The sequence below is a fragment of the Capricornis sumatraensis genome, chromosome 22, assembly GCF_032405125.1.
Source record: "Capricornis sumatraensis isolate serow.1 chromosome 22, serow.2, whole genome shotgun sequence".
NCBI classification, from domain to species: Eukaryota; Metazoa; Chordata; class Mammalia; order Artiodactyla; family Bovidae; genus Capricornis; species Capricornis sumatraensis.
Window position 1 is genome coordinate 40,705,823 of NC_091090.1, and position 26,683 is coordinate 40,732,505.

General features: G+C 38.8%; 1 protein-coding gene across 1 annotated transcript in view; it reads right to left on the reverse strand.

Moving 5' to 3' along the window:
* CDKAL1 (CDK5 regulatory subunit associated protein 1 like 1) overlaps positions 1–26,683 on the reverse strand; it is a 609,083-nt gene that overhangs the window by 494,748 nt on the left and 87,652 nt on the right. The window contains exon 5 of the mRNA XM_068960663.1: positions 7,912–7,996. Within this exon, the coding sequence (XP_068816764.1) occupies positions 7,912–7,996 (85 nt within the window). The remainder of the gene's footprint in view (positions 1–7,911; positions 7,997–26,683) is intronic.

A 26,683-nucleotide genomic window follows, 5' to 3' on the forward strand; every position in this document is an offset into this window, starting at 1 on the left:
GGGTCAAAGACTTCATAAAAAAGGATTTTCCTGAGGTCAATAACCTGACTTAAAGACCACAATCTAGTAGAGAGCCAAATATGTAAACAAATAATAAAATGTAATATGCAACAATAGATGTTTGTCTGGGATAAAGCAGCAGCACAGAGGAGAAGGCGATTACCTCTGTGGACGCTAGCGGTGAAGGGTGGGTGGTAGCAGGAAGATAACCTTGCACTGAATTACCTCTGATAGGAGCGCCACAAGATGACTGGGTTGCCAAGTAGGATTGCGTGGGGTGCATAAGAGAAGAGAGTATTCACATGCATGCATTTGTGGGGGAAGAAGAGCACACTCCAAGAAGAGGAAAAACATATGCAAACACATTATGTGTCTGGAAAATCATACAAGTCCAGCAGGAAGTAAAATTCTATGGAGGAGCAGAGAGAAAAGAGGCAATGGAGGCAGGCGAGGAACAGATTTTTTCTTTTTGGAGGCTATTACTTTACAATGTTGCATTGGTTTTGCCATACATTGACATGAAACCGCCACGGGTGTACCTGTGTTCCCCATCCTGAACCCCCCTCCCTCTTCCCCCCACCATACCATCCCTCTGGGTCATCCCAGTGCACCAGCCCCGAGCATCCTGTATCATGCACTGAACCTGGACTGGCGATTCGTTTCACATATGATAATATACATGTTTCAGTGCCATTCTCCCAAATCATCCCACCCTCACCCTCTCCCACAGAGTCCAAAAGACTGTTCTATACATCTGTGTCTCTTTTGCTGTCTCGCATACAGGGTTATCATTACCATCTTTCTAAATTCCATATATATGCATTAGTATACTGTATTGGTGTTTTTCTTTCTGGCTTACTTCACTCTGTGTAATCGACTCCAGTTTCATCCAGCTCATTAGAACTGATTCAAATGTATTCTTTTTAACGGCTCAGTAATACTCCATTGCATATATGTACCACAGCTTTCTTATCCATTCATCTGCTGATGGGCATCTAGGTTGCTTCCATGTCCTGGCTATTACAAACAGTGCTGCGATGAACATTGGGGTACACGTGTCTCTTTCAATTCTGGTTTCCTCGGTGTGTATGCCCAGCATTAGGATCTCTGGGTCATATAGCAGTTCTATTTCCAGTTTTTTAAGGAATCTCCATACTGTTCTCCATAGTGGCTGTACTAGTTTGCATTCCCACCAACAGTGTAAGAGGGTTCCCTTTTCTCCACACAGATTAGTTTTAAATACCTTGTTAAACTAAGAAATTCTATCTTCATTCTGTATCTGAGAAGGAACTGTTACAGAGTGTGAAGGACAGGAAAGCATGAGCTGGAACAGAAAAGAAGCTGAGAACAGGCTCAACTTCTGCTGTAATATTAAGTGCAAGAAACACGGAGGACCGTTACTAAGACATTAGCAACAGGGATGGAGAGAAAAGATTCAACTTAATGTGTCCAGTTCATGGCAATTTGATGAAACATGAGAACATATTGGTTCACTGCAAATTCCAAGAAGCAATAAACACTAATAGCACTGAGCAAAAGCAAAGAGAAGAAAGAAGTTGAAGGGAGGAAGAAAAGGGCATTTCAGAAGGAGAATCAATTCTAAAGGACAGGGAAAATTGGCAAGGGAAAGAGGGAGACAAAGAAAACTCTCAGACTCTCTAAGTGACTTGTAACCCAACAAAGAGGTTATAGGAACATTGCTGGAGAAAAGGTGAGGCAGATAATGGAGAGGTTCTGACACAATGATTTAAAGTGTCAACGGGGCATCTAAATGGCAAAGTCCAGAAAGGAGCTAGACGTACAAGCTTGGTTCTTGGAAGGGGAGACCAGGGTCAGGAACAGAAATTTGGGAGTAATCAGCATACAGATAGTATCTTAACAGTAGAAGTAGATGAGAAATGGTAGCAGGAAGTGCAAGCTCATGTTAAAAATAGCACTGCTTTGAGAAAAACAGTCACATTAGACAAAACTTGAGCAACAATACGTATTAGGTCAAACAGTACAATATTTTGAACTAACACTCCATGTTGAGGGAAACCTTTAAGGTGGGAAAGGAGAGCTGGAACCATGAGATGGTGACTGGTACAAGCAAACAATGATTCACTTTCTGTGGCTGACACTTGAAACAATAACATAAAACTGATACTGAACTAAAGTCACTTCATACAATCAGAAAAGCCAAAATTAAAATATCTCAGTGTAAAGAAAAAATCCATAGCCTACAGTATTAAAAAAAAAAAGTAAGTTTAACAAAACAAACTATGTTATCTAACCTGTTTCTTGCGAAAAGCCAAACTAAAAGCTAGTAGTTTTTATCTCCCAACGCCAATTTTTTTAATTAAAAAAAGACTGCCTGATTACTAACAAATCTAGTTAAAATAGAACCAGTTGAGTTTTTTTTCTTTTTTAAACAGTGTAAGTACTAACTGAAAACGAAAACATTTCTGTTCTTAATAAGTCAGTTTTTCGAAGGCAATTTATTTTACAAATTCAAGTTGAAATAATATTCTGATGTGTCCCCCAACTTTAACTTACGATGAGGAAGTTCACTAAATCCACATAAAGCCAAAAATATTTTCATAATAGGAATGAAGTTCCAATAATTTGTTTGATCAACAAGATGCTGTTTCTAAAAAGAGCTCTCCTTTAAACTGAAGATATCATACAAAGCACGTTACCCTCTGTCTCAACACACACTTTCATCTTGGTCCATTTCTCCTTATATTTCCATGGTTCTTTCCAGTAATTTCACTTAGATATCTAAACCATCCCTTTAACATTACCATTTATTTCTTCAGGCAAAGGTGGTTCAAAGAACTTGTGACTTGTCTATCTACTATCAGTATGGCTAAACCACAGTGCCCATTTGGGTTAATAATGCACAAGGTCAAACAGAGGTTGACAGTCCATGATCAAAGCAAGCTGGCTATTCTTTCTGTCATTTATATGGAACACACAAGACGTGTTTATTTTCACCAGCCTCTGAATGACCTCCTTTAGGTGGCATGGAAAAGATCCCACATTTCTATAAAGCATGAACCAAAGGAGTTTTCTTATTTGATACTCTCATTAAGAGGAAATTCTTTTTTTTTTTTTTTTTTTAACTTTTGATCTTTTTCGTTTACTCAAGAGCCCCTCAAGTTAAAGGCCATATTGTCTAAATCAAATTGGTATACTGGATAAAAACAAGGACAGGGCAACTGGCAAGGGCTCAAGAGGAAAGAGTATGCGTGCAACAGCCTGCCATCACAAAACGTGGGGCTCATTAGCAATTTTTTCAAAATTAGTAAAGGCAATAATAGCATTTAAGATTTCAGAGTTCAAAAGGCAGACAAAAAAATCATTCTTAACTCCTTTTTCACTACTTAAAACTCCTACTCTTATCAATCTGAGTATCAATGATATAAACACTGCAAAACCTTAGTGATTAGACCAACTAGTAGAAAGTATTGAACAGACATGCATTTTCATCCCAACTATGTTATTTTGACTAGGTTAAGAAATTACTTAAGGACACAATGATTTATTATCAGTACCAGTGTATAAAATGAAAATTTCCAAATAATTTTATGCCAATATGCTCTGCAACAAAGGTTAAATAATACTCCCAATATTTTTTATACTGTGATGCTGCAAACCTAATACTTTTGACCACCACCACCAAAAGAAAAGAAAAAGGCCATGGCTGCCTTGTCACATATTTACAGTTCTGAGATCTTAATCAAGGCTGCATTAATCACATGAAAGATAATAAAGCTCTCACAGTTTTCTTTTTTTTCTCCTGTGAATACAGGAGGGTCTACTGCCGGGTAGCTCAAGAGATAAAATGATTTGATAACAGACAAACTACCTATCAAGATTACACTGGGAGAGAAACAAAAGCAGATGATCAGAAATGATGACAAACACCCAGACATAAGTGGCAAAGTGAAGCAATCATCACTCGTAGGGCTTTCAGACTAGAGATATATAGCCCCCAGCCCATTCAATGAAGGGTGAGTTCAAGCATAACCGATTAGGTGCGGCTGAACAAAGAGAAATGCGACATCCTACCAGGCACTGTGCTGCACTGAGTCACTCAGTAGTGACCGACTCTTTGCAACCCCATGGACGGTAGCCCACCAGGCTCCTCTCTCCATGGGCATCTCCAGGCAAGAGTACTGGAGTGGGTAACCATTCCCTCTCCCAGGGGATCTTCCCCACCCAGGGATAAAACTCAGGTCTCCCACATCACAGGTGGATTTTTTACCGTCTGAGCCACCAGGGAAGCCCCGATAGTGCTATCCTTGCATTTAAATGTTGCCTCACTATGATGAGAAGGAAAAAATGCATCTAGTGAGCAGGCTGAAGGGAAAGGATGGAGCCAGAGGCAGAGAGAAGACAAACATGTCGCATGACTGAAGGTATAATAAAGTTTATGAACTATTCATCTTTGTTTTGCTTTGTTAGGAGACAGTGATGAAAGAGGGGAAAACATTTAAATAAAGTGAAATGCTTGACAAGAGTAGGTAATCTTTCACTGAAAGTCTTTACATATATAAATGTCACTTGAATTGGATGTTTTCTCAATGTTAATTGTTAATGTGCCTTCTACAGGATTATATTTATTCTGGAAACAAATCCAACATTAGCTTAGGTGTTACATTAACAAGAGCTAGTTATGATTATCAAAAGCCTTCAAAGCCATTTAAAACAGAAATACTTAATCACCTATAGTACTGTTTTTAAATTTTCTCTCAATCAAGCAGAACAGCGCATTAAAGGAACCTATGCTCACTACCACTAGCTTTGTAGCATTAAAATGACAAACACATCTTAAGTGATTTCCTCACTTAATCAAACACCGTATCATTATCTTAAACCACTTTCACAACAGTTTATATAAGAAAACCCACTGACACAAGTTATATTTGACTTTTTAAGTAAACTTGTAGAAACAGTCTAGAGGTGTATCCATTAATTACATTATAACATTGATAATCACAGAAACTAAGTTCTCTGGGTTTTGAGTTTAGAGGCTATCAGTAGCACTAAAATATCTTTGTATCTTACGCCTTTCCAGTGTGGAAAAAAGTAGATAATGTGGAACATGACAGACGTCTCACAAAATAAAAAGCATTCTTTGAAAATAAGCAGCACCTGGCAAATTTCATGCTCTGCTCTTGTTTTAACTCTCGCTTCTTCTGGTCCTAACCACAGCCCTAACTCCCTAGTTCCTTCCTACATCACCGCCACCCTCCTAAGCCTCCCACCATCGTTCAGGTAGCAAGTCTTCACTGCTCCTTCCATAGTTACTGAGTTGAGAATACCATCACATTCAAAGGTCACTTCTATGGAAATATAAAAGCTGTATCTCAAGTGGTGTCTGATAATCTGCCCCAAATCTACAACTGCTTACCTGACATCTTTACCTGGAAAGCATAGTATTAAATTTAACAACGCACAGACTGTAGTGAGACTGCCTACGTTAATATCCCACCTCCACCATTTATGAACTCAAGGGCTTTAGAGAACTTCATCTGAAAAACAGATGCTTTTCCCTCTGTAAAACAGAAATAAAAGTGAAAACTATAATTCATTGGAAGACTGCAAGAATTAAATTAGATAATATCCAATTGATGTAAAGCACCTTGAACAGTGCCTGTCATACAGAAGACACTAGATGAGGATCAAATATTACCCATTACTTTATAATAATATTTAGCTATAACTTCACATTTTCAAAACTAAAACATGTCTTCCTTCAAATTGAAGAACGAAGAGGCACTGGCACTATCAAACGTTTGGGCCTAATATAAATCTAGACTAATCAGAACCATGTAGAGCAAGCACCGAAACACAGAACTAGACCCATGAAACTGAACACTGAGCCAAGGGACAGACCCAAGTATCTGTGGACAATGAGCCTATGACAAAGCGGGTAATAAATAAATAAAAGGAGAACGGGCAGGCTTTTTAGAAAAAATAATAAATGATACCAGAAAAGTTGGTGTTTATGCAAAAAAATAAATAAAATGGGACCCCCTTCCTGGTACCACACCAAGAGAAAAAAAAAATCAATTCCAGATGAATTATAAATATGAAGGTAAGAATTAAAAACCACAAAATTTTTAGAAGAAAATACACAGAATATCTTTAGAGTATCTAGGAAAGACATCTTAAAGAAAACAAGCACAGACCCAAAGGCAAAGATTGAAAATTTTAAGCCAGGATTTCTCTTCAGCCTGAGATACCGTTAGAGAAAGTGAAAGATAAGCCACAGCTGATAGCTGCAACAAATGTAATATGTAAGGGTTAGTACACAGAATGCATTGAATGTATTCCCACAAATAAAAAGACAAGTATCAGAAAAAATACTTTAAAAGCATTTCACAAACACACACAAAATTCAAATGGCAAACATACACAAAGATCCTCAACATCACTAGTAATCATAGAAACAAATTAAGACCACATTGAAATACCATCTCCACCACCAGATTGGCAGAAATTTACAACCCTGACCATATCAAGTATTGGCTAGAATGGAGAACAACCACACACATCTATGACTGGTGGGAATGAGGTTCAGTATATCCGTCAGGGAAAAAGTTCAGCATCACCTAAAAGTTTGAATATGCACACACCTGTGACCCAATAATTCAACTCCCAGGTACATATCCTAAAATAACTTTTGCACAGCTGCACTGGAAAATGTTCAAAATATTCAGAGCACCAATGCTCATAAAAGCAAAACATAGGGAAAACTCACAACTCTTTCAGTGATAAAATGAATAAATTATGACAAATTCATTTAGTAAGATACTACAAATGCCCAGAGTTATTTTACATCCATCAACATGGATAAATCTAAAAGCAAAATGGTGAAGAAGCAAATTCAGAACATAAACAGTGTAAGTCCAATAAATAAAGCTTAAAACAGGGCAAAACTAATTAAACACATTGTTTACAGATATATTTAGCAGATGATAAATAAGAGGAAGGGAATGACTCACACAAGTCAGGATAAAGATTACATCTTGAGCATACGACTGAAAGAGGAACACGGGGCAGTTACCTAAGGTCTTGGTAACACCTTATTTCTTATGCTGGATGGTGGATGCATAAGTGTTACATTTGTTATCCTTATTTAAACTGTACATGTTTCATAAACGCATTTATGCATGACATATTTCACAATAAAACCAATGTGGTGGGATAGAATTTGAGAGTGAAGTCAGGAAATGAAGACTCTTAACAAGTTTCTCAGGAAAGGCAAGAAGAAAAATACGATGATAGCTAAAAGAGGTGCACTGGGGCTGAGTAGACCTGAGTGTGTTTATAGGTCAATGAAAAGGCACCAGTGGGCTTGGAGAGGTTGAAAATAGAGGTGAATGAGAATATAAATTTATAGAATGAAGGTTCTAAGAAGGTGGGTGGAATAAGATTCAGAGATGTGAAAGAAGAATACTTCTTTCACTGTAAGTTGAAGAACAATTCAATAACCATGGATTACATGCCCACTCCCCCAGTAAACTGCAATTTCCTTGATGGCCAGGCATTATTAGCACCTAGAACAGCACTAACAGGCAGGGAAGAGAGAAGAGGTAAGGACTGCTTTGGGCAGTTTCAAAAACTAGGGACTGGATTCCCTGAGAAAACTATGTTATTAATACTTAACAGATAGTCAAAACATCTATTAGCCACCTTTATAAATACTCAAACATATTATTAGAAAAGTCTACATTCAAGTTTTGCTCTTTATCAGATAAAGTCAAAACAGTATAATTAGAAAACTCCAACTCATACTTTTATTGATAACATCCTGAGTATTTGTAATGTTAAGAATCTTTTAAAAGCTATTTTCCCAAAATTCTTACAACACTTAGAAAAGATGAAGAAAGAAAAAAAAAAAAATCAGCTTTCACTTACTTAATTGAGTTTCTAAAGTGGTCTTCAGCCGGATTTTTTACAGTACAACTATTCAGGAGCCATAAGTCTGCATCTGATGCATTTTCTATTAAAAACAGAAATATGAAACAGGAAAGTAAGTATCACATTTAGTCAGCCAAAAACATCCAAGTGCTTACTCAAATGGCACTGGGACTGTGGTGGGGTGGGGGGTTAGGGGGAAGAGCTAGAGGATGACTCAGGTCAATGGGCCATTACAATACAATATGCAGCTGCTTCAATATGGAAACATTGGTGAGAAATAAATATTAAAAATATATAACCTGCGCTCTCATTTTCTCATTTAAAATATAAAGAGGATAAGCATTTTCTTCCTACGTTGTCAACACCTGCAAGTATTTAATAACGTCCAAAAGATAAAGTGAAACTGGCCTAATCTTACCACTGAATATGAAATTAATTGCCTCTCTGGGGACTGTGTGTTAACATTATTCAAGCACATGTATTATACACTGAATATTCTTCAGCTTGAGATGTTACTAAAAATATGGTTTGTCCTCTTTGAAGAAGTTAATGATTTACATCAAAGTGAGCCTTTTATTCCTCTCGCTAATTCGATTAGATACTGTTACATACAATAATAAACTCACTAGCTATGCAACAAATCACCTAAACTCATGTTTACTGAAATGAATTTATAAATGCCTGAAGTGCTTGATGCTATTCCAACAACCTTACTGCCTAAAAGGACTTAAACAGTAAAATAGGATTACCACGATGAAAGGAAAACCAAAATTGAAAACTGCAGCACCTTCACTGGTATTTCATTAAGAACAGAAGCAAAGGTCAAAAGACATGAAGAACCAAGGACACTTGATGTCTGTGTGTACATTCTCTGCCTGGGAACAGAACTTCCAGTGAGAACATAACATGAAAGGGAGGGTGAGCATGTCCAAGCTTCCAGTAAAACTTAGCAAAACCTTCTTCCCCAGCATCTTTTATAAAAATGGTAAATTTCTTTTTACAAAGAGGCAAGATACACAACCATCTGAAAAGAAAAGCTCCTCATACATCAGCTGATTACTAAGATTCCCTCTAACTTGTCTTACTCCTTCCATTCACACGCCTCACCCGCACCCCAGAGTCGATCTTCCCACCCAGAACCCAGAGGGGCTGTCCATAAAACATCCACCTGGCTGCCTGCTCAAACTCAGAGATGACGAGTATTCACCTACCTTTTCTAGTTTCTCCCAAATTATCCCCAGAGATGCTACCTAAAAGACAATCTTCTTGTAGCAATCTGATCAATTACCTTTTCAATCTTCCAGGGAATTCCAGCTGGTATTCAAAAATCTCTACCTCCTTAACTTCAATATTCATTTCTCCCTATATTCTTTATCCTTCCAGCCACACCAAAGCAAATTCCTCAAGTTTGCACTAGTCCATCTGAGGAGCACACTTGATTTGCTTCACAGAAACAGCTCATGCCCCTTTCATCTGCCTACCCACTTGGCTAACTCCTATTCGCCCTTCAGTTCCCCCTTGATGTTGGTTTGACGCCTCCTCTCTGCACTCCCATAGTAGACTGTGTTGAGACTATCCTTGTACTTTACAATTCTGCATTAAAATAATACATTTTCCCAGTCTGTCTATATTACTATTAAAGATATATTGAAGACAACATTTTTTTCTGCTGTTATCTGAAAGTCCAGGGCCTAACACAGTGATGGGTACAGAACAGACATTCAAGTAACCATGGAAAACAAAACAGGGCACAAGCAGGAACAAGAAAAAAGATGCTAGAGAGATAATGTGTGGGACCACATGCGTATGGCTTGTTAGATGCCTTCTACCAATTTCCTAAAGCTCTGAAGGCCACACCAATCCTCCAAAATAAGCTTCAAGAAGCTCACCAATTAATTCAACAAATATTTAGGACCACAATTTTACCTTATTCACAGCCAGATCCCCAGCACTTATTACAATGCCTCGTACACAGGTACTCAGTCAGTATCTACTATTTACTGAATGAATGTTAAATCTTGAAAGACAAAGCAATACTATGAGCTACGTATTATGCACATAGGAAAAAGTCACGGGTGTCTGTTAGCTAATGATGAAGAATGTAGAGACTATGGGCTTACTTCAAACAAACAAAAGTCAGAAGACAGAACCATATGTGGCAGAAGACAACTCTATATCCTGGCACATTCTTTTCTTCAGTCACCTTCAAGTTGTCAGACCACTTTCCCCATACTTCAACAAAAGCCTTCTCAAGGAGAACTCCATTAATAAATAAGGCACATTATTCTACTTTGTCTGGAATTTTGCCAATGTTGAAATGTATTGCCTTTCAAAATAAAGTGAATACTATGCTTGGTGACTCAGTACTCGTGATCAACAGGAATCCTGTGAATATACCAATATGCCCACAATGTTATCTAACTTTGTGTGTGTGTGTGTGTTAGTTACTCAGTTGTGTCCAACTCTTTGTGACTCCATGGACTGTAGCCCACCAGGCTCCTCTGTTCATGGAACTCTCCAGGCAAGAATACTGGAGTGGGTTGCCATGCCCTTCTCCAGGGGTTCTTCCCGACCCAGAGACAGAACCTGGATCTCCTGCATTGCAGGCAAATTTTTTACCATCTGAGCCACCAGAGGACAAACTTTTTGGTAACCACCTCCAAAAAGACCATGTTCTTTCTCCAATGAACACGTGAGTTTCTTATCCAGTTATCTTTGGACTTTAGTTTTGAGCTAATATATTTAATATTGTCAGAAAGATCATTCTACTTAGAAGTCAAAAAGATTGTTCTACTCAGAAGTGTAAATCAACCAGCAATCAAAATGCAATGAGGATGTATTATGTGTCAGGCTCTGTCCTAAGTGCTGGGGATGTGGCTGTAAAAGAAATTCCAACCTCAAGGAGTTTACAATCTTAAAGAGGAAATCTGATCAAAACAAAAGAACAGAAACGAGCAAGGTAATTTCAGGCACTGGTCAATGATATTAAGATGATTAAAGAGGGTAATGAACAGAGAATAACTGTGGGGTTGCTGGTCAAAGTAAGTGTCCCTCAGAAGTTTAAATCTGAGTTGAGACTGACACAATGGGAAGGAATCCGCCAAGCAAAGATCAGAAGAGAGAGCACTCCAAGAGGAAAATACCACAAGTGCAAAGGCCATGAAAAAGGCCCAAGCTTGTCATGTTCCAGTAACAGAGATGATCAGCGTGACTGGACACAGGGAGAGAAAGGTCTGAGAAGCAGGTAGGAATCAGATGATGTTGGCAAGTTAAGAGCTTTCAGTTCAGTTCAGTTGCTCTGTCGTGTCCGATGACTCTTTGTGACCACATAGACCAGCACACCAGGCTTCCCTGTCCATCACCAACTCCCAGAGCTTGCTCAAATTTATGCCTTTTGAGTCAGTGACTCTATCCAACCATCTCGTCCTCTGTCATCCCCTTCTCCTCCTGCCCTCAATCTTTCCCAGCATCAGGGTCTTTTCAAATGAGTCAGTTCTTCACATCAGGTGGTCAAAGTACTGGTGTTTCAGCTTCAGCATCAGTCCTGCCAATTAATATTCAGGACTGATTTCCCTTAGGATGGACTGGTTGGATCTCCTTGCAGTCCAAGGGACTCTGGAGAATCTTCTCCAACACCACAGGTCAAGAGCATAAATTCTTCAGCACTCAGCTTTCTTTATAGTCCAACTCTAACATCCATACATGACTAATGGAAAAAACATAGCTTTGACTAGACAGACCTTTGTCAGCAAAGTAATGCCTCTGTTTTTTTTAATATGTAAGAGCTTTACATTAATTCTAAGAGTAAGGGGAAGTCACCATTGGATTTCAAACATATAAACTAATTTCTACCTCAGTAATCCCATTCTGCAATCACTGTGAAGAAAAGTCTGTAGATAAGGTAAAAGTAAAAACAAGCGGGAGAAAAAAGTAAAGGCAAGAAAACCAGTTGGAAGCTGATGCAATGCAATGGTCTCAGAGTATGTGAAAGGTGATGAAACCTAGACTGGGGTCAGAGCAATGACATGAATCAGAAGTGAAGAGAGGCATGTTTCAGAAGTAGAATCAAAAAAAAACTGATAGAGTAGGTATATGCTGTGCAAGAAGGAATCAAATAGGATCCCTAGGCACATGGCAAAGATTCTGGCCTGAGTATCAGTTGCCTGTGGTGCCATTTACCGAAATGAGGAAGGTTTAGAAAGACATGATTTGGGGAACAGAGAATCCAAAGTTTTGTTGTGGCCATGTTATATTTGAGATCCTGATTAAACATTTAACTAGAAATACTGATCAGTCATTTGATCTCAGGAGTCTTCCAGGCTAGAGACACAAATGGGAGACTCAGAAACCCAAAAAAATAACTGAATTCATAGGAATGGATGCGCTCACCTAAGGACAGCAAATAGAGGGGAACAGAGAGAGAGAAGCAGAAGACAGAACACTGGTGCTCCAGGGTCTCATAGAAGCAGAGATGAGAAAGGCCATCAAAAAGAAATAGCCGGGAAGATGAGAAGATAGAAACGGGGGCCCATGGCGTCACAGAAATCCACGAAGAGAGTATTTTTAAAAGGAGTAATCCACTGTACTAAATGCTAAGAGTTCAAAGAAAGATATCTGTACAGTTACTAAAAAATTAAGATGATCCTCCACCCTTTATCATTTTCCTTTCTCAGTTTTGAGTATTTGCTTGCTCTGTGCCAACCCACACACACACTCAGCAAAGGCCTTTTTCTAAGGTTTTTAAATAACACAGAAAAATTCATTACAAAAGGGGAGTGAGGAGAAAAAATTATATATGGCTATTTGCCATTAAGAAATGTTGATTCCACATGTTTGTCCCCTTATGAACCCATTTTCTGGGTTTTAAGATGCCATCAACCATAAGAAACACAGTCAACTTTGTAATAGCTCTTCAAGAGCTATTACAATGAACACTATATTCAGTTCTTTTAAGTTTTAAGATACATCCCAACTTCAAACACTACTATAGGAGGCAGGGTGACATGCATTTAAAATGGAAGAAATAAGCTAGTATTTGGTACATCTACCGTAGAGCAGCACCATCTAGAACAATCAGGAAATATCAGAACACCTGCAGTGTCTAGAACCTCATCACACAAAACAAAACAAATGTTCAAACATCCTACTGCTAGTAGGTAATTTGGTTATTGGATTAATGTCTTTGTTAGACCTGGAGATCAAACTCGAAACCTCTTGACACCAGTTGACTTTTAAGTTATTATCTCCTAGTGTCATTTACAGAGAAGGCAATGGCACCCCACTCCAGTACTCTTGCCTGGAAAATCCCATGGATGAAGCCTGGTAGGCTCCAGTCCACGGGGTCGCTAAGAGTCAGGCACGACTGAGCGACTTCACTTTCACTTTTCACTTTCAAGCATTGGAGAAGGAAATGGCAACCCACTCCAGTGTTCTTGCCTGGAGAATCCCAGGGACAGAGGAGCCTAGTGGGCTGCCGTCTATGGGGTCGCACAGAGTCGGACACGACTGAAGTGACTTAGCAGCAGCAGCAGCAGCAGTGTCATTTATATTTGTCCTGCCTTTCCATTCTTTTTATTATCATCCTAATGGGGCTTCCCTGGTAGCTCAGACGGTAGGGCGTCTGCCTACAATGCAGGGGACCCGGGTTCGGGCCCTGGGTGGGAAGAGCCCCTGGAGAAGGAAATGGCAACCCACTCCAGTATTCTTGCCTGGGGAATCCCATGGACCAAGGAGCCTGGTGGGCTACAGTCCATGGTGTCGCAGAGCTGGACATGACTGAGCGACTTCACTTCAAGAGAAGGTTAACATCTCATGGTCTTGCCTTAATCCATGGCAGATTCTCCAGTCCCAAAAGAAGCAGAATTAGAGCAAGAACGGACCAAGAAAGGGAAAGGCAGGGAGAAGGCACCAAGATGGGAGGCACAGACTTTGAGAAGCCAAAGAACTGAATTCTACCTACCCTTAAGTTGTTCTAACACTTGTTAACCCCTGATCTGCAGCTGAAAATCATCTCCACATAAGCCAAATATTGCCAATGCCAGAGCTGGGATATCAGGACGGGTGTGAAAAGCTACCTGCTTGAGGCTAGCCAGATGGAATCTGGAGCCCCAAATTTGATTATTCACAGCCCTTCATTATTACAAATGGTGTTGTAATAAACAGCACCGTGCATGTATCATTTTGTATTTTTCCCATTTTACCTTTGGAATGAAGTCCAAGAAACTGGGGCTGTTCAGTCAAAGGATAAATTCCCGTCTGTAAGGGGTACACAGCTTCACACTCCCATGAGCAATGCATGAGATTACCTACTTATCCACAGCATCGCCCATGGAGTGTGCTATCAAACCTCTGTACTTTTGCTAATGCAATGAGAAATAGGAAGCCAGTAGGATTTGAATATGTGCGCTTCTCTTATGAAGAATGAGTTGAGCATCATTCCACGTGTTTAAGGATCAGATGCAGAGTCATTCCCCACCCCCACCCCCATTTTTTGTCTGTTCAGATCTTTTGCCCATTTTTCTACTAGGCAAAATAGTCATTTTAATCTCACGTTTTAATTTACTCATACCTACAAATACACACACATAGAGGATGTTAATCTTTTGTCTGTGATAGAAGGTACAATATTTTTTCCTGGCTTGTTATTTTACTTTTTATAGTTTCCTCATGCTTTTTAATTTTCAGGATATCAAATTTATCAAACTCTTCTTTTAATTTTATTGAAGTATAGTTGATTTACAGTGTTAATTTCTACTATAAAGCAAAATGACTCAGTTATGCATATATATATATTGTTTTTCATATTTTTATTATGGTTTATCACAGGATATTAAATATAGTTCCCTGAGCTACACAGTAGGACTTTGTTGTTTATCTGTCCTACATATAACAGCTTGCATTGGCTAATCTATCAAATATTTCTCTTATTGCTTCCAGATATTGAGTCATAATTAGAAAGCTTCCTCTACTCCCAGATTACTAAGGAATTCACTCATATTTTAATACACTCAGGGTTTTACATTTAGATTTTGGCTCTATTAAAACTGTATCCCAATGTACATCATTCTTACTGAATTTTTTTCATGCAAAACAAAATAAGATCCTTTGTTCTCATACCAGATTGAAAAATATTAAAATGTATGGAACTACCTAGTGATAGCAAAGGAATGAGGAAGTGTCAAGCTCTCCTCTATCGATGCAGCCTCTACTGATGAAGCTCTTTGGAATACAACGTGGGAATAGCTATCAGATAGTTAAACTTGCCCTAGAATCTCTCCTACACATGCTTGTAGGATACTTGCAGCACACACATATTTATATACAAACACACATATATACATGTATGTGTATATATGTACACACACAAAAACTTTAGTTCACATGGAAGATTGAAAAAACAAAGAACTCAGAAAGCTTACATTTTTGTTATAAGGAGACATTAAATAGATAATGGGACTGCAGCTACAAAACCATTTAGCCGTTAAAAAAGCAAGATATATCTATAAGTGCTTATTTATAATAATCTTTGTTATATCATCAGTGAAAGCAAGGTAAAGAGTAGGTCTTGTACTTCCCCTGTGTTTTAAAAAAGGAAAAGGAGAAAAGAGGAAATTCTAAGTAAAAAACAAAATTTCTTGAAGCATAAATATGAAAGGGTTTGAGGTGTTTACCCTTGGAAATAAGATGAAGGCTCAGCTGGCCTCCAATATGGTCTAATGTGCACCTTTTATAGTCTTTCCCTCTCTTCTTTGTTTAAACTTGCATGGATATTACTTTTATAATTTTATGAAGTTTAACCCTGGGAAGGGACATGTTAATATTTAATTTATATCCATCTGCATTGTTTGAATTTCTAAAAGCATTTAAACTAAAAATACTAATCAAGCCTTTAAAAAATTTTTTAATTTCCTTTTTTATAGAGCTCAGAATCAGTAGCATTCTTTCATTTTTAAGGTAGAACATAAACTGTGCTCCTGCTGTGATCCATCATGGAAAAAGTGACCTGATAAATATTTTCTGGGACTTTTCTCCCCACTGCTAAAAGCTTTTGTACTCACTGAACCAAGAAAATGATGGCCATTGACACACCACCCACTCTGAGTATGAAGACAGAGAAACAAACTATTATTTATTTTAATAGAAATGCATTTAGTTTCCAAACTATTTCTTTATGTACACAAGATAAATCACTTCAAAATCTAAAGTAATATAAATCTGATTAGCAATAATGATAATAGCTAACATTATTGAGTACATATTATGCACCCAGCAATGAGCCAAGCATGTCATATTCCTTTTCTTTTTATCCATCTAATCCTCCAAATTGAGGTGGGTTTACCTTTTACTCTGGTTTTACAGAGAAGGAAGCTAAAGGATAGAAAGGAAAAGTAACTTGCCTAAAATCAGAATAAAACAGTGGGGGAAGGATTAGAAATCCAGACAAACTGACTCTAAAACTGTAAACCTAAGGAAATCAGAATGCCTCATTAGTGGCTCTTTGCCTCCCGATCAAAAATAACACAGCCAATACCTAAAAACAAAATAAAGCAGCATTCCATGACCGTGAGATTGCCTCATGATACTCTTTCTAAGAAGGCAAATAACCAGACTTCAAAAGGAACTGTTAGGCTATTTCCAAAATTTCCAAGACCATGAACACGTCAGCTCTTGGCTTTCCATAATCAGTGGGAAACTGGCAAGTGAAGAAAAGCTTACTACTGAGTACAGGAGCACCACTGGAAAGCACAGGCTGACTCTCAAAGCAGCCCATCTTCCCATCCCCTCGCAGCCTTCTGCATAAAGGTGACGTTACAGAAGAGATGGGCGTGGCTCACATCAGCTACTCACAGTGAGACACGCGCCTTAGAGAACTGCTCCACTGTCAACTGCGCACAGGAACGGCCGCAAACAGTGCGAGGAGCCTTAAAAGACTTAAATCCATAGATGTAGGCAAGGAAGTTAGCAAGCTAACACAAACAGAAATCCATTAAGAACAAAACGAAGGGGGACAAATGGTCTTGACTGTTTTAGACCCAGCATCATCTGAGGGCAATTTCTTTACCACAGAACTCTGGAAGACAAATCATGTCCCAACAGTTTCAATATCCATTACATTTAATCCAGCTGGGGAAATTTCTTTATGTAAGACAAACCACTGGATACCTAAGAAAAACTCGGAGAATGGAGCATGCTTTAATAAAATTTTAAAGCACCTTTAAGGAACATATTGAAAAATAATATCTTCAAACCAATGAAGGGCAAAAAATTAAAATTCTTGTCAATGCATTCATATTTTCCTTCCACATTTTATTGTTCTTTATAGGGAATGTATAAATGCACAAAAGCACAGAATAACCATGCCTTCAAGATCTATTTTATAAAAGCAAAGTGATCCTGACAAAGTACATTCCCTTTAACCAGCTGGGCTTGGAGGGCTGGGAGGCTGGGGAAAAGACGAGAGAAAACAGAGTAGGAAAGATGAAGAGAAGAAATAACCGGGAGAAAGAGGGACAGACTGACAGGAAGTACCTCCAGCTCCCAGGCTGAAACAGTTGGAGCCAGAACTGACCCTCCCTCACTGGACAGCACTGGTGACTGTTTGGCATGTTTCTGAGTGAATCAGAATACAGCATCTCCTGGGGAAGCACTTATGCTTGGAGATTACATGCATAATGAGTTTGTTCTTTTAAAATACTCCTGCTGGGAAAGGACGAAGATGGCAGAGGAATGGGACGGGGAGACCACTTTCTCACTCACTGATTCATCAAAAGAACATTTCAACACTGAGTAAATTCCACAAAACAACTTCTGAATGCTGGCAGAGGACATCAGGCACCCAGAAAAGCAGATCATTGTCTTCAAAAACAGGTAGGAAAAAATATAAAAGACGAAAAAAGAGACAAAGGAGGTAGGGAGGGAGCTCTGTCCCGGGAAGGAAGTCCTGTCCCGGGAAGGGAATCTTAAGAAGAGAGGTTTCCAAACACCAGGAAACACTCTACCTGCTGAGTCTGTGGCGAGCCTTGGAAGCACAGAGGGCAACATAACAGGAAGGAAAAATAAATAAATAATTAAAACCAACAGATTACGAGCCCAACAGTAACTCCCCCAGCAGAGAAGCAGCGCAGACGTCTGCATCTGCCACTAGCAAGTGGGGGCTGGGCAGGGAGGCTCGGGAGGCGCGGGCTGCAGTGCTTTTAAGAATCGGGCCGGAACGCCCCGCGCATAACAAGAGCAAACTAACGGGCTAGCAAACCAGACTGTGGGATACCTACCACGCGAAAAGCTCGAACATAAGACACCGCCAGGACCACGCACAGAACAAAGAACAGATCAGAAATACCCGGCTGCAGACCATCCCCCACCGGTGACAGGCAGCCAGAGCCGTAAGGACTGGAAGGGGGCAATCGCAGCCCCAGAGAGACTTTACCTACGAAACTGCAAGCAGGCTTCTTTGCTAACTAAGACTTCTGGGGGTTCTGGACAGTCATCATCTGCCTGAGAAGGGATGCCAGCGGTACACCCAGAAAACTGAGCAGCAGAGACGGGAAAGGCAATAAGTCACAGCGACCGCTCTCACCAAACACCTGAGCTACTTGGACCTGGGAGACCCAACAGAATCTGCGCCTCTGAGGGCTACCTGAGCACCGAGCCTGAGCAGCTTAGACCGGGGAGGTGCATGCATCCTAGGGCCAGCCTCAGACGGTTCCCGGGGGAGCAGGGGCAGGCCCAGTGGGGCTGAGACACTGCGAGCACATGCCAGTGTTATTTGTTTGCAGCATCCCTCCCTCCCCACAGCACGACAGAACAAGTGAGCCTAAAAAAAAAAAAAAAAGTGTCCACCACTGACCCCCCTGTGTCAGGACGGAAATCAGATACTGAAGAGACCAGCAAACAGAAGAAGTTAAACAGAGGGAACCGCCTTGGAAGTGACCCCACACTGCCCACAACACCAGAGAAAAGGCCAGATATATCTTTACTATTTTTACGATCATTCCTTTTTTTGTTGTTAATGTTGTTGTGTGATTGTTTTTTCTTTTCTTTTTCTTTTTTTAACTTTTTAAAATTTTTAAGTCCTCTATTTCTCCTTTAATCTTTATTTTTATAACCTACTATTACTTTTTTTTTTTAAAAAAAGACCCTATTTTTAAAGCAAACACTGTATATAGTCTTTTTGTGGTTGTTGTTTTTTAATAATTCTTAGGGTTTTTTTTTTCTTTTCTTTAATATTGAATTTTTGAAAATCCAACCTCTACTCTAGATTTTTAAGCTTTGCTTTTTGGTATTTGTTGTCAATTTTGTACATTTAAAAACCCAATCTTCAGTACCCAATTTTACCTGAGAGCGAGATTACTGGCTTGACCACTCTCTCCTCCTTTGGACTCTCCTTTTTCTCCACCAGGTGGCCTCTGTCTCTTCCCTCCCCTTTCTCTTCTCTACCCAACTCTGTGAATCTCTGTGTGTTCCAGATGGTGGAGAACACTTAAGGAACTGGTTACTGGCTGGATCTGTCTCTCCTTTTCATTTCCCTCTTTTATCCTCCTGGCCACCTCTGTCTACTTCCTCTCTCTCCTCTTCCCCGTATAACTCCATGAACACCTCTGAGCAGTCCAGACTGAGGAGTGCACATAAGGAAGTGACTACTGGCTAGCTTGCTCTCTCCTCTTTTGATCCCACCTCATCTCGTTCCAGCCACCTCTAACTACCCCCTCCCTCTTCTCTTCTCCATGCAACTCAGTGAACCTCTCTGGGTGTTCCTCAATGCGGAGAAACTTTTCATCTTTAACCTAGATGTTTTATCATTGGTGCTGTATAGGTGGAGAAGTCTTGAGGCTACTGTAAAAATAAAACTGAAAACCAGAAGCAGGAGGCTTAAGTCCAAATCCTGAGAACATCAGATAACTCCTGAATCCAGGGAACATTAATCAATAGGAGCTCATCAAACGCCTCCACACCTGCACTGAAACCAAGCACCACCCAAGGGCCAACAAGTTCCAGAGCAAGACATACCACGCAAATTCTCCAGCAACACAGGAACACAGCCCTGAGCTTCAATATACAGGCAGCTCCAAGTTACTCCAAAACCACTGATGTCTCATAACCCATTACTGGTCACTTCATTGCACTCCAGAGAGAAGAAATCCAGCTCCACCCACCACAACTCCTACACAAGCCTCCCTAACCAAGAAACCTTGACAAGCCACTGATACAATCCCACCCACTGTGAGGAAACTCCATAATAAAGAGAACTCCACAAATTCCCAGAATATAGAAAGGCCACCCCAAATGCAGCAATATAATCAAGATGAAGAGACAGAGGAATACCCAGCAGGTAAAGGAACAGGAGAAATGCCCACCAAACCAAACAAAAGAGGAAGAGATAAGGAATCTACCTGAGAAAGAATTCCGAATATTGATAGAGAAAATGATCCAAAATCTTGAAATCAAAATGGAATCACAGATAAATAGCCTGGAGACAAGGATTGAGAACATGCAAGAAAGGTTTAACAAGGACCTAGAAGAAATAAAAGAGAGTCAATATATAATGAATAATGCAATAAATGAGATCAGAAACACTCTGGAGGCAACAAACAGAATAACGGAGGCAGAAGATAGGATTAGTGAAATAGAAAATAGAATGATAGAAATAAATGAATCAGAGAAGAAAAAAGAAAAATGAATTAAAAGAAATGAGGACAATCTCAGAGACCTCCAGGACAATATGAAACGCTCCAACATTCGAATTATAGGAGTCCCAGAAGAAGAAGACAAAAAGAAAGACCATGAGAAAATCCTTGAGGAGATAATAGTTGAAAACTTCCCTAAAATGGGGAAGGAAATAATCACCCAAGTCCAAGAAACCCAGAGAGTTCCAAACAGGATAAACCCAAGGCGAAACACTGCAAGACACATATTAATCAAATTAACAAAGGTCAAACATGAAGAACAAATATTAAAAGCAGCAAGGGAAAAACAACAAATAACACACAAGGGGATTCCCATAAGGATAACAGCTGATCTTTCAATAGAAACTCTTCAGGCCAGGAGGGAATGGCAAGACATACTTAAAGTGATGAAAGACAATAACCTACAGCCCAGATTACTGTACCCAGCAAGGATCTCATTCAAATATGAAGGAGAAATCAAAAGCTTTACAGACAAGCAAAAGCTGAGAGAATTCAGCACCACCAAACCAGCTCTCCAGCAAATGCTAAAGGATATTCTCTAGACAGGAAACACAAAAAGGGAGTATAAACCTGAACCCAAAACAATAAAGTAAATGGCAACAGGATCATACTTATCAATAATTACCTTAAACATAAATGGGTTGAATGCCCCAACCAAAAGGCAAAGACTGGCTGAATGGATACAAAAACAAGATCCCTATATATGCTGCCTACAAGAGACCCACCTCAAAACAAGGGACACATACAGACTGAAAGTGAAGGGCTGGAAAAAGATATTCCACTCAAATAGAGACCAAAAGAAAGCAGTAGCAGCAATACTCATATCCGATAAAATAGACTTTAAAGCAAAGGCTGTGAAAACAGACAAAGAAGGCCACTACATAATGATCAAAGGATCAATCCAAGAAGAAGATATAATGATTATGAATATATATGCACCCAACATAGGAGCACCGCAATATGTAAGACAAGTGCTAACAAGTATGAAAGGGGAAATTAACAAAAACACAATAATAGTGGGAGACCTTAAGATCCCACTCACACCTATGGATAAACAACTAAACCGAAAATTAACAAAGAAACACAGACTTTAAATCATACAATAGACCAGTTAGACCTAATTGATATCTATAGGACATTTCACCCCAAAACAATGAATTTCACCTTTTTCTCAAGTGCTCATGGAACATTCTCCAGGATAGATCACACGCTGGGCCATAAATCTAACCTTGATAAATTCAAAAAAATTGAAAACATTCCAAGCACCTTTTTTGACCATAATGCATTAAGATTAGATCTCAATTACAGGAGAAAAACTATTAAAAATTCCAACATATGGAGGCTGAACAACACGCTTCTGAATAACCAACAAATCACAGAAGAAATCAAAAAAGAAATCAATATATGCATAGGAACAAATGAAAATGAAAACACAACAACCCAAAACCTGTGGGACACTATAAAAGCAGTGCTAAGAGGAAAGTTCATAGCAACACAGGCATACCTCAAGAAACAAGAAAAAAATCAAATAAATAACCTAACTCTACACCTAAAACAACTAGAAAAGGAAGAAATGAGAACCCCAGAGTTAGAAAGAAAGAAATCTTAAAAATTAGGGCAGAAATAAATGCAAAAGAAACAAAAGAGACCATAGCAAAAATCAACAAAGCCAAAAGCTGGTTCTTTGAAAGGATAAATAAAATTGACAAACCATTAGCCAGACTCATGAAGAAACAAAGAGAGAAAAATCAAATCAATAAAATTAGAAATGAAAATGGAGAGATCACAACAGACAACACAGAAATACAAAGGATCATAAGAGACTACTATCAGCAATTATATACCAATAAAATGGACAACATGGAAGAAATGGACAAATTCTTAGAAAAGTACAACTTCCCAAAACTGAACCAAGAAGAAATAGAAAATCTTAACAGACCCCCCACAAGCATGGAAATTGAAACTGTAATCAGAAATCTTCCAGTAAACAAAAGCCCAGGTCCAGACGGCTTCACAGCTGAATCCTAACAAAAATGTCAAGAAGAGCTAACACCTATCCTACTCAAACTCTTCCAGAAAATTGCAGAGGAAGGTAAATTTCCAAACTCATTCTATGAGGCCACCATCACCCTAATACCAAAACCTGACAAAGATGCCACAAAAAAAGAAAACTAGACGCAAAAATCCTTAACAAAATTCTAGCAATCAGAATCCAACAACACATTAAAAAGATCATACACCATGACCAAGGGGGCTTTATCCCAGGGATGCAAGGATTCTTCAATATCCACAAATCAATCAATGTAATTCACCACATTAACAAATTGAAAAATAAAAGCCATATGATTATCTCAATAGATGCAGAGAAGGCCTTTGACAAAATTCAACATCCATTTATGGTAAAAACTCTCCAGAAAGCAGGAATAGAAGGAGCATACCTCAACATAATAAAAGCTATCTATGACAAACCCACAGCAAACATTATCCTCAATGGTGAAAATTCAAAGCATTTCCCCTAAAGTCAAGAACAAGACAAGGGTGCCCACTTTCACCGCTACTATTCAACATAGTTATGGAAGTTTTGGCCACAGCAATCAGAGCAGAAAAAGAAATAAAAGGAATCCAAATTGGAAAAGAAGAAGTAAAACTCTCACTGCAGATGACATGATCCTCTACATAGAAAACCCTAAAGACTCCACCAGAAAATAACTAGAACTAATCAATGAATACAGTAAAGTTGCAGGATATAAAATCAACACACAGAAATCCCTTGCATTCCTATACACTAATAATGAGAAAGTAGAAAAGGAAATGAAGGAAACAATTCCATTCACCATTGCAATGAAAAGAATAAAATACTTAGGAATATACCTACCTAAAGAAACTAAAGACCTATATATAGAAAATTATAAAACACTGATGAAAGAAATCAAAGAGGACATTAATAGATGGAGAAATATACCATGTTCATGGATCGGAAGTATCAATATAGTGAAAATGACTATACTACCCAAAGCAATCTACAGATTCAATGTAATCCCTATCAAGCTACCAGTGGTATTTTTCACAGAACTAGAACAAATAATTTCAAGATTTGTATGGAAATACAAAAAACCTCGAATAGCCAAAGCAATCTTGAGAAAGAAGAATGGAAATGGAGGAATCAACTTGCCTGACTTCAGGCTCTACTACAAAGCCACAGTCATCAAGACAGTATGATACTGGCACAAAGACAGAAATATAGATCAATGGAACAAAATAGAAAGCCCAGAGATAAATCCACACACCTATGGACACCTTATCTTTGACAAAGGAGGCAAGAATATACAATGGATTAAAGACAATCTCTTTTAACAAGTGGTGCTGGGAAAACTGGTCAACCATTTGTAAAAGAATGAAACTAGATCACTTTCTAACACCACACACAAAAATAAACTCAAAATGGATTAAAGATCTAAACGTAAGACCAGAAACTATAAAACTCCTAGAGGAGAACATAGGCAAAACACTCTCTGACATAAATCACAGCAGGGTCCTCTATGACCCACCTCCCAGAATATTGGAAATAAAAGCAAAAATAAACAAATGGGATCTAATTAAAATTAAAAGCTTCTGCACAACAAAGGAAACTATAAGCAAGGTGAAAAGACAGCCTTCTGAATGGGAGAAAATAATAGCAAATGAAGCAACTGACAAACAACTAATCTCAAAAATATACAAGCAACTTCTGCAACTCAATTCCGGAAAAATAAACAACCCAATCAAAAAATGGGCCAAGGAACTAAATAGACATTTCTCCAAAGAAGACATACGGATGGCTAACAAACACATGAAAAGATGCTCAACATCACTCATTATCAGAGAAATGCAAATCAAAACCACAATGAGGTTCCATTTCACGCCAGTCAGAATGGCTGCGATCCAAAAGTCTACAAGCAATAAATGCTGGAGAGGGTGTGGAGAAAAGGGAACCCTCTTACACTGTTGGTGGGAATGCAAACTAGTACAGCCACTATGGAGAACAGTGTGGCAGTTCCTTAAAAAACTGCAAACAGAACTGCCTTATGACCCAGCAATCCCACTGCTGGGCATACACACCAACGAAACCAGAATTGAAAGAGACACATGTACCCCAGTGTTCATTGCAGCACTGTTTATAATAGACAGGACATGGAAACAACCTAGACATCCATCAGCAGATGAATGGATAAGAAAGCTGTGGTACATATACACAATGGAGTATTACTCAGCCATTAAAAAGAATACATTTGAATCAGTTCTAATGAGGTGGAGGAAACTGGAGCCGATTATACAGAGTGAAGTAAGCCAGAAGGAAAAACACCAATACAGTATACTAACACATATATATGGAATTTAGAAAGATGGTAATGATAACCCTGTATGTGAGACAGCAAAAGAGACAGATGTATAGAATGGACTTTTGGACTCTGAGGGAGAAGGAGAGGGTGGGATGATTTGGGAGAATGGCATTGAAACATGTATACTATCATGTAAGAAACGAATCACCAGTCTATGTTCAATACAGGATACAGGATGCTTGGGGCTGGTGCACAGGGATGATCCAGAGAGATGATATGGGGTGGGAGGGGGGTTCAGGATTGGGAACTCATGTACACCCGTAGCGGATTCATGTCAATGTATGGCAAAACCAATACAGTACTGTAAAGTAAAATAAAGTAAAAATAAAAATTAAAAATAAAATAAAATAAAATACTCCTGCTGAGCATTTTGCAGAAATAAGATGAGGAAGCCAAGGGTCAGCTTGAACCCTGTTTACTGTATGAAGGGAAAAGAATATTTTTTTTCTCTTCTAAATGAGAAATAAGAGTTGCAAAACTCTACCGATAACCGTTGAAAATTAATTATATAGGAAAATAGACCTGTAAGAATCAGAATGCTAGACAGACCTTTTACAGAACACTGCTAATATTCCTCCATCCTCGTTCCTGGTTAAACTGTTCTGCCGATCCTGACACATAATTACTTCAGAAGTAACTGTGTCCAAAGAATCCCTATTTCAAATGTGTTGAACAGGCTTCTTGACTAAGGAGCAATATACACACCAAATGGACTTTAAGGGGCACTGCATTATTGGGTCCCCATCCCTCTGTCCAAAGCCCACCTTATATGCTATGTTCCTGCCACTGAGCTTTTAGGCCCTCAGGCCTAGTATGTAAAATTCAAATCTGAGATGACCAAAATCTAACTGGATAAAAAAAGGGCATAGAATATGAACAGAGTTTATGAAAGAAGAAACACATAAGGCTCTTGAACAAAGATGTTCAACCTCATTCTTAATCAATGAAAAGTAAAACTATACCAAAGACAAAACAAAACTATACCTGTACCATTTTTCTTCACTTCCTATATTGTCAAAAGCCCCAAAGCTTGATAAAACACTGAGCTGGTGTAACTATGAGGAGACAGGAACTCTCATGCATAGTCGAGGGTACAAACTAGACCATCATCCATGGCGGCAACTTGACATTATCTCTGAAAATAGCAAATGCATATCCTGGGACTGAGAAGTTCCATGAATTTTGCCTATGACAAACATATTTGCACGGGTGTAAAGTCATTCCTTGCAGCATTATTTGTAACAGCAAAAGATGACCGGCTAAAGACATATTAGTCTATTCAGAATTGAAACTACTATAAAGATGCTTTAAAATAGGAGGAAAAAAGAATAACCTCAAAGCCCTAAAGTAAAAAGATATAGAACATATGGTTCAAAGAAAATAAGTAACTAAATAATAAAGATACTATGCCACCGCTGGAAATCAAGAATATATATTTACAGTTGCTTGTATTTGCATCAGAAATTTGGGGGCATGTGTATAAAAAATGAATAGCAATGGCTGGGACTGGAACGGGATTGATGGGAGACAAGAGGAAGATATTTTCCTTGTATAACCTTTTACAATTTTTGAACTTATTCAAAACTTCAGTATTTTCAAAGAAAAAAAAAAGAGCAATTTTACAAAATGTAGTTTGTCTTAATCATCCCACTATCTTCCCGTTTCTTACACTCCTTTCCACAGTCAAATACCTGGAAAGAACTGTCT